The sequence below is a fragment of the Propithecus coquereli genome, unplaced genomic scaffold, assembly GCF_000956105.1.
Source record: "Propithecus coquereli isolate 6110/MARCELLA unplaced genomic scaffold, Pcoq_1.0 Scaffold133, whole genome shotgun sequence".
NCBI classification, from domain to species: domain Eukaryota; kingdom Metazoa; phylum Chordata; class Mammalia; order Primates; family Indriidae; genus Propithecus; species Propithecus coquereli.
In genome coordinates, this window is record NW_012137525.1 from 1,502,145 (window position 1) to 1,510,878 (window position 8,734).

Here is an 8,734-nt window from a genome sequence, read left to right on the forward strand (position 1 = left end):
TATAGTTAAAAAAGTAATAATAATTTGTCCAGATTGTCTAGTTGGAAACATTAGAAAAATTATCTAAGTCCACTGTTACTGCAAGTAGAAGTTAACTTCTTTCCTTCTTTCTTTTATGATAGTAGCCTCATAATTCCTAAGCACAGAGCTTAGGAGAGAATAGCTTAAGTACTTTTCAGTGGGCACACATTTTACAGTAAGTATAAATCCAGAAGCAATTAAAAAATCTCAAATAAGGTTAAACATCATTTCTTACTTGACAGTGCTTCCCATGCAAATTTAACATGTCTAATCAGCCAAATGAGTTTTATGTCTCTCTCTTTATAAGGAGAGAGAACACATTTTGGGGGATATCCCAGGGGTCCTCTGGGACATCCCAAAGTTGGTTCAAGGTCAAAATAACTTAATTTTGAATTTGATTTTGGGAAGTTGTAAAAAATGTCAAAAGTTTTAAAACACCTGATTAAATAGAATCACATGTCCCTGTGAAATAATATTTAGTTATCAAAAGTTACAAAAGATTTTATAGGCAAATACAGAAAGTTATATAGTTGTAGGAAAAACCTTAGCTCTTTTAATAGAGAGAATTCAGTTTTCTTAAGTAATCAAAGACCTGGTAAAAAATAGCATGATAAATAGGAAATTATTTTGATAAGAAACGAAGTCTTTGTTTCCTCGTTGGATTACTTAAAAGGAGAAAGTACGAAAAACCTTTTACAATTTCTTACTAAGAGCAGGCCAGTTCTCTAAGAAACCCTTGTTTTAATAGACCATTTTCTAGTTGTGTATTTGCATATTTTTAATATTAATGCTCAAGTTAAAAAACTAAAAGTCCCTTCGAATCTTAGCTTGATCACACATAAAATTCTTTTGCAAGATTCCTTTTACACAAAGCCTCTATGACTTTCTTATACCCATTCAGTTTTTGTCTTACAGTTTTCTCCTTTTCTCATTGTGAGCAACCAATCATTTCACTCTAGGACAAAAGTTAATTTCCTTAATATAACACATCCATTACAAAAACACAATTCTCATACCTCATAGATTTTCTTACCAAAACACATCTTACTTTTTTCTCATACGGAGTTGTTTCTCTTATTTCTAGTTTTAGTCATCATATATTAGGTAGAATTCTTAACTTTTGATAACTTTTAATTTCTAATGAAACTTAGAAAGTAATAAATTGTGAATTGTCTGTCACATACCAGCATTCTGTAGCTTAACACGATTTCATAATTTCTAGAAGCATGTGCTTCCTCATAATATAATTTTTCACTGTGGTCGCCAACACCTGGGCCGCTGCCCGGTACCAGTCCATGGCCTGTTAGGAACCAGGCTGCACATCACCACCTGAACTCTGCACTCTCCCACCCATGACCCCATACCCCCCAACCCCCAGTCTGTGGAAAAATTGTCTTCCATGAAACTCGTCCCTGGTGCCAAAAAGGTTGAGGACTGCTGGCGTAGGACATGTTTACTAACAGACCCAAATATCTTTAATTTCTTTGTAATAATAAGCCAAATATGGATATACTTATGTTCAGCAATTAATGTTTCAGTATTTTATCTTATTTGGAAATGATCTAGGTATTCAATGAATAGTCATCATTTAATTAAACCTAGCAAAACTCCAAGGGGTAAATCACTAAAACGATTTGGGAAGCTGTTTTTAAGCTTATTTATTATAGCAATAAACAAGGCTAGCCATCAGCAAGTTATTTCCCTGTTAGCATTTATACAGTATATATAAGTTAGGCAATCATCATGAAGGCAAGAACCCTAAAAAATTAAATACATGGTTTTTTTGTCTTACTGCTATTCTTGAACTAACTGGTATTTATTTAAAAAGACTTTTGCGATTTTTCATTTGCCTTTTATAGAGAATCTTCTAGAGAGGAAATTTTTGATTTGTTTAATCTAGATGACTCTGTGTACCAATCAAAAACATCTCATTGTTTTTGAAGCATTTTGAGTCTGTCCTTTTCTGATGCACCTCATAAGTGAACAATTTTGTCAAGATTAAAACTTCCCTATTGTGGCCACTATAATTACAAGTTGTCCTTAGTAAGGTTAACCCATTTTTTAATACACAGATTCGGGGCCTATAATATTTATACATAAAATTAACTTGTGTCCTAGAACGTGAAGTCCCAGACTCATTAGATTCAGGGGAACCCATTTTAGAAGGTCTCTGAGGCCTCTAACTGGATCCAGTACAGTTACTTATTGGAGCCAATTCAATTCTGATCCCAGTCTGGTTAAAGAAATGCTCAAAGTCCAAGAGCTCAAAAATGCAAGTTTGCAGAGCTTGAATCTGAGAAGAACTCACCCACAACCTCGAATTACTAATAAGAGAACAACAAGTACAATTGGCTCCCACGGTACCTTCGCTTAGTCACTCGTTGTTCCTGGGGAACACTAGAGGTCTCCTTCAGATCCCAGGCTGACACTAAAACTGTTAAAAACTACAGGCATACCTTGTTTTAATGCACTTCACTTTATTGAGCTTTACAGATATTGCATTTTGTACAAATTGAAGATTTATGGCAACCCTGTGTCAGGCAAGTCTGTAGGCACCATTTTTCTAACTGCATGTGCTTAATTTGTGTCTTTGTCACATTTGGGTAATCCTTGCAATATTTCAAATCTTTTCATCATTATTATATCTGCTATGGTGATCTGTGATCCAGGGATCTTTTTTTTTTTTTCTTTTTAATTAATTTTACTCAGTGCCAGCATAGGGATCTCTTGTTTTGGGACACCATGAACCATGCCCATATAGGACTTCAAACTTAATTGATAAATGTTGTATATGTTTTGACTGCTCCACGAACTGACTGTTCCCATCTCTTTCCCTCTCCTTGGGCCTCCCTAGTCCTTGAGACACAACAATATTAAAATGAGGCCAATTAATAATCCTACAATGGTCTTTAAGTGTTCCAGTGAAAAGAAGAGTCACACATCCTACATTAAATCAAAAGCTAGAAATGATTAAACTTTATGAGGAAGGCATGTGTGAAGATGAGACAGGCTGAAAGCTAGGGCTCTGGTGCCAAACAGCCAATTTGTGAATGCAAAGGAAAGTTCTTGAAGGAAATAAGAAGTGCTACTCCATTGAACACATGAATGATAAGAAAGAGAAACAGCTTTATTGTTGATACGGAGAAGATTTTAGTGGTCTAGATAGAAGATCAAACCAGTCACAACATTCCCTTAAGCCAAAGCCTTATGTAGAGCAAGACCCTAACTCTGTTTAATTCTGAGTCTGAGAGAGGTGAGGAAGCTGTGGAAGAAAAGTTTCAAGCTGGCGTTGGTTGGTTCATGAGGTTTAAGGAAAGAAGCCACCTCTATAACATAAAAGTGCAAGGTGATGTACAGTATTGATGTATAAGGGGCAGCAAGTTATCCAGAATAGCTAAGATAAAAGATGAAGGTGGCTACACTCAACAGATTTTCAGCGTAGGTGAAACAGCCGTATAGTATATTGGAAGAAGATGCTATCTGATGCTATCTAGGACTTTCAGAGGACAGGCTGACTCTTAAGGACGAATGCGGCTGGTGACCTTAAGTTGAATCCAGTGCTCATTTGCCATTTTGAAAATATTAGAGCCTTTAAGAATTATGCTAAATGTACTCTGCCTGTGCTCTATAAATGAAACAACAAAGCTTGGATGGCAGCAGATCAGTTTACAGCATGTTTTGCTGGATATTTTAAGCCCACTCTTGAGACGTACTGCTCAGAACAAAAGATTCCTTTCAAAATATTACTGCTCATTTACAGTGCACGTGCTCACCCAAGATCTCTGATGGAGAAGAACAAGGAAATTAATGTTGTACAAGGAAATTTATGTTGTTTTCATGCCTGCTAACACAACATCCATTATGCTGCCCATGGATCAAGGAGTAATTTTGACTTTCAAGTCTTATTATTTAAAAAATGCATTTTGTGAGGCTATAGCTGCCATAGATAGTGATTCTTCTAGATGGATCTGGGAAAAGAGAATTGAAGACTTTCTAGAAAGAATTTACCATATTAAATGCCAGTAGGAATATTCTTGATTCATGGGAGGAGGTCAAAATGTTTACATTGACAGGAGTTTGGAAGAATTTGATTCTAGCCCTCATGGGTGACTTTGAGGGGTTTAAGACTTGAGTGGAGGAAGTCACTGCAGATATGGTAGCATAGCGAGAGAGCTGGTATTGGAAGTGGAGCCTGAAGATGTGACTGAATGGCTACAATCTCATGGTAAAACTTGAAAGGATGGGTTGTTGCTTATGGTTGAGCAGAGAAAGTGGTTTCTTGATGGAATCTACTCCTGGTGAAGATGCTGTGAACATTGTTGAATGAAATGACAACAAAGTATTTAGAATATTGTATAACCTTAGTTGGTAAAGCAACAGCAGGGTTTAAGAGGATTGACTCTATTTTGAAGGAAGTTCTGTGGGTAAAATGCTGTCAGTGTCATATACTACAGAGAAATCTTTTGTGAAAGGAAGAAACAATCAATGTGGCAAACTTCATTGTTGTCTTATTTTAAGAAATTGCCTTGGCCATCCCAAGCTTCAGCAGCTACCACCATGATCAGACAGCAGCCATCAACATCAAGGCTAGACCCTCGAGCAGCAAATATGAGTTGCTGAAGGCTCAGGTGATCATTAGGATTTTTTAGGAATAAAGTATTTTTTTATTTAGGATACGTAGATTGTTTTTTTAGACATAATGCTATTGCACACTTAATAGAGTATAGTGTAGTTTAAACCTAACTTTTATATGCACTTGGAAACCCAAAAATTCATGTGACTTCCTTTATTAGGATATTTCCTTTATTCAATGGTTTGGAACTAAACCTGAAATATCTCCAAGGTATGCTTGTAAATTTAACAGAGTATATTTCAGCATTAAAAGATTAATCAGGCAGCACTCAAAACTCGAAAAGGTTTACAGAGCTCTGGTTTAGCAGCGTATGCACTCGGCTTTTATAGGCTGAATGTGAAACCAAAGTAAGGAATTTACTTAATTGGCTACAGCTGTGGGTAAAAGTATCTAGTTGCAGTTGCATATCTAATGGCTAGTTGTGGTTGGCTGAAGGTTCTTTTTCTTTAATTGCAAAGTTTTTCTAAGTTCAGTTTCAGTTTGCTTGTATAATGTTTCTGGGTATAAAAACAACTCCAGGCTAATGGCCTCATGCTTATTTTGCTTTGACAAAACATGATTGGCAAAAGTAGTTGAAAATTATGTATTCTCAGTGTAACTCATCTGTGAAGTCAAATATAATGTTGATTAAAACTGGGACAGTCTTCTAGACCACACTGTGTACCCATTTTCTCATCTGAATTGCCTTCTACCCTGTGTTCTCTGTTGACTAGTTCACTAGCATTTTAAATGATTCAGGCAATTGAAAAAGATGTTATTTTCTTTGATAGATTGTTTTACTGTCTCATAAAACTCTGTTGTCAGGAAATTTTTCCTTGTATTCACTCTGAAATCCCTTGCTCAATTTCATCAGATTACTTGAAATTTCCCACTTGGGGAATTATCCCAAAATTTGTCTCTCCGTGGTGTTGAAATCCTTTAAATAGTTTAATTTCTCCCTCTCTCTCCACCCCTCCTCATCCTCTCTGTCTCATACTCATAGTCTTTCTGTCTTTCTTTCTCGGTCTCATGTTTGTATTGCTATTTGCCAGTACTTTATACCATACATGTTCTACTGTTATTGGAAAAAGATTATTAGCTAGGCAGTAGAATGTCAGGATTTGGGAGTGTTTTCACATCTGTACTCAGAGTCTTGTTCTTACTAGTTTTATTCATTTCTGATGTCCTGTCTGGTGCTGCCTACCCACTAGATAGTCACTAACTATTGCAACATTAAAATAGTAGTTTAATATCTATTAAAACTTTTTTATTTTCCTTTTTACTTGTTTCTTTTGTATGTCATTTACTTAGAATAAACTAAATAATTCTTCTGTTATCCACTGGCAGTGTTTCACAATTTAACAGGTTTTTCTTTTATGAAGATTTCTGTTATCAGAACAGTTTATATTTTGAGACCAGCTTTTTTTTTTTTCTCTCCTCTTTTGTTAATACAGTTAAAGTGATAAAAATATTTGATGACAGGATTTTGGGTGTTTTCAACAGTTCATACTTCTGGTTTTACAATTTTTCCCTTTTTATACAGAAAGACTGTAAATAATTGGCTGTATTGTATGTCACTACCAATTTCACCAGTTCCTTTTTTTTTAAATCTAAAATTACTTTTAGTTCTCTTAAAGGTATTTTTAAAAGTGCATGATTTCTAGGTTGCAATGCCTAGATTTTTTGTTGGATTTTCTCTGGTCTCTTACTTATTTCCTTTCATTTTCTAGGCAATATGATATTGTTTAAGAGTTAGTATAGCTTAATGGTGGGCTTTAAAAGAAGATTGTCCTGGTTTGAAGCCTGACTTCCATTTTCTTTCTTTGTTTTTTTTAAAGCGGGTTTCTTAATTCATCTTCACTTCAATCTTCTCATCTATAAAATGGGAATAATTACAGTACTTCTTCTACATAGTAGTTGTGAATGTTAATTGATTGCATATATTTAGACAGACGGTCCTCAATTTATGATGGGGTTAGTCCTGATAAATCCATCATAAGTTGATAATTTCATGAGTTGAAATTTATTTAATTCACCTAACCTACTGAAGAACATCATCGCTTAGCCTAGCTTAGTGTAAACGTGCTCAGAACACTTACGTTACATTGGACAAAATCATGTAGCACAAAGCCTGTTTTATAATAAAGTGTTGACTATCTCATGTAGTTTTTTGTATACTATACTGAAAGTGAAAAACAATGGTTGTATGGATACTTGAAGTATGGTTTCTACTGAATGCATATTGTTTTTACACCATTGTAAAGTTGAAAAATTTTAAGTCAAATCACTATTGATTGGGACCATCTCTCTGTGTAAAGTGCTTAGAATAGTATCTAGCACATACTAAGTCCTCAAATAATATTAATTATGATTGTATTGTTATTCGTTATCATTATAATAATGTTAATGGAATTTTGGTTTATTGGAACCATATAGAGAATTACCTTTTTCACATAAACTCTTGTCTTGCTTGCAATTATTGTTTGTATTGGTACACAGTTGTTTCACTATTTGTATTTCTTTAGCATTTTAAATATTTAGTGGATGCTTTTTATGGGAATGCAGTCTTTGTTCTGGAAACATTTTTCTCAGAGAATTTTTCTGTTATTTTATTGTAGGAATGTAGCTTTTGTGAAGACCCTCGCTTTGCTAGAACTGGGGTTTGCATTAGCTGTGATGCAGGGATGTGCAGAGCCTATTTCCATGTAACCTGTGCCCAGAAGGAAGGTTTGCTTTCAGAGGCAGCAGCAGAAGAGGTACGTTTATATAAATCCATCGTTGGTGAATACGTTCATAAGACTTCTCATGACTTTGTTATATCCTATAACAGGTAAAATAATTAAAGAAATTTTAAAATCTATTCTTAAAGTCTCTACTGAGATCACTGTTCTAAAATTTTAAGAGTAAATATCTATGAGTTTTGTCGGTCTTAAAGCTAGTCAGATGTTTGGAAGTGTGCTAACATTTTTATAGGGCAATCTGACAGGTAAAGATAATCTAAGGTGTTTTAAAGCATTAAAATGTCAACATATTATATGCAAGAATCTGAAATTGTACTTGGGTAACCTTGCTCTGTTTTTCTCTAAGTAAAATCATTACCCTATCTTCAGTATCTGTTAGTATCTCTTCACTTTTTTCTTTTTTAAATTTCAGAATATGATGGCAGTATAAATGTTTTAGTTACATGAATTGCTTTCTACAGTTTGAGTCAAAATTATAAGTGTGTCCATCACTCAGATAGTGTGCATTGTACCCATTAGGAGTGAATTTACTCATCCCCTCCCCCAAACCACCTGCTTGAATTCTGTTGAATTTTACTACCATATGTGCACTTGAGTGTTGATCTATTACTTCCAATTTAATAGTGAGTACATGTGGTATTTTCTTTTCCATTCTTATGATACTTCACTTAGAATGATGGTCTCCAATTTCATCCAAGTTGTTACAAAAGGTATTAGTTCACCATTTTTTTTTATGGCTGAATAGTACTCCATGGTATACATATACCACATTTTATCAATCCACTCATGTACTGATAGGGCACTTGAGCTGTTTCCACATCTTTGAAATTGTGAATTGTGCTGCTATAAACATTACAGTGCAAGTGTCTTTTTAATAAAGGTTCTTTTTTCCCTTTGCATAAATACCCAATAGTGAGATTGCTGAATCAAATGGTAGGTCTACTTTTAGTTCTTTGAAGTATCTCCAGACTGCTTTCCATAGAGAGTATACTAATTTGCAGTCCCACCAACAGTGTATAAGTGTTCTTTTCTCTCTGCATCCATGCCAGCATCTGTTGTTTTGGGACTTTTGGATAAAAGCCATTCTCACTGTAGTTAGGTGATATCTCATTGTGGTTTTGATTTGCCTTTCCCTGATGATTAGAGATGTTAAACATTTTTTTTTTATGTGTTTATTGGCCATTAGTCTATCTTTTTTTGAAAAGCTTCTGTTCCTTTCTTTTGCCCACTTTTTAATGGAGTTATTTGATGTTTTCTTGCAGAATTCCTTGAGTTCTTTGTAGATTCTGGTTATTAGCCTTTTATTGGATATATAGCATGCAAATATTTTCTCCCATTCTGTAGGTAGTTTGTTCACTCC

General features: G+C 34.7%; 1 protein-coding gene across 1 annotated transcript in view; it reads left to right on the plus strand.

Moving 5' to 3' along the window:
- The window catches only part of PHF14 (PHD finger protein 14), a 106,782-nt gene that overhangs the window by 55,788 nt on the left and 42,260 nt on the right, over positions 1 to 8,734 (plus strand). The window contains exon 9 of the mRNA XM_012638736.1: positions 7,252 to 7,463. Coding sequence (XP_012494190.1) covers positions 7,252 to 7,463 — 212 coding nt within the window. The remainder of the gene's footprint in view (positions 1 to 7,251; positions 7,464 to 8,734) is intronic.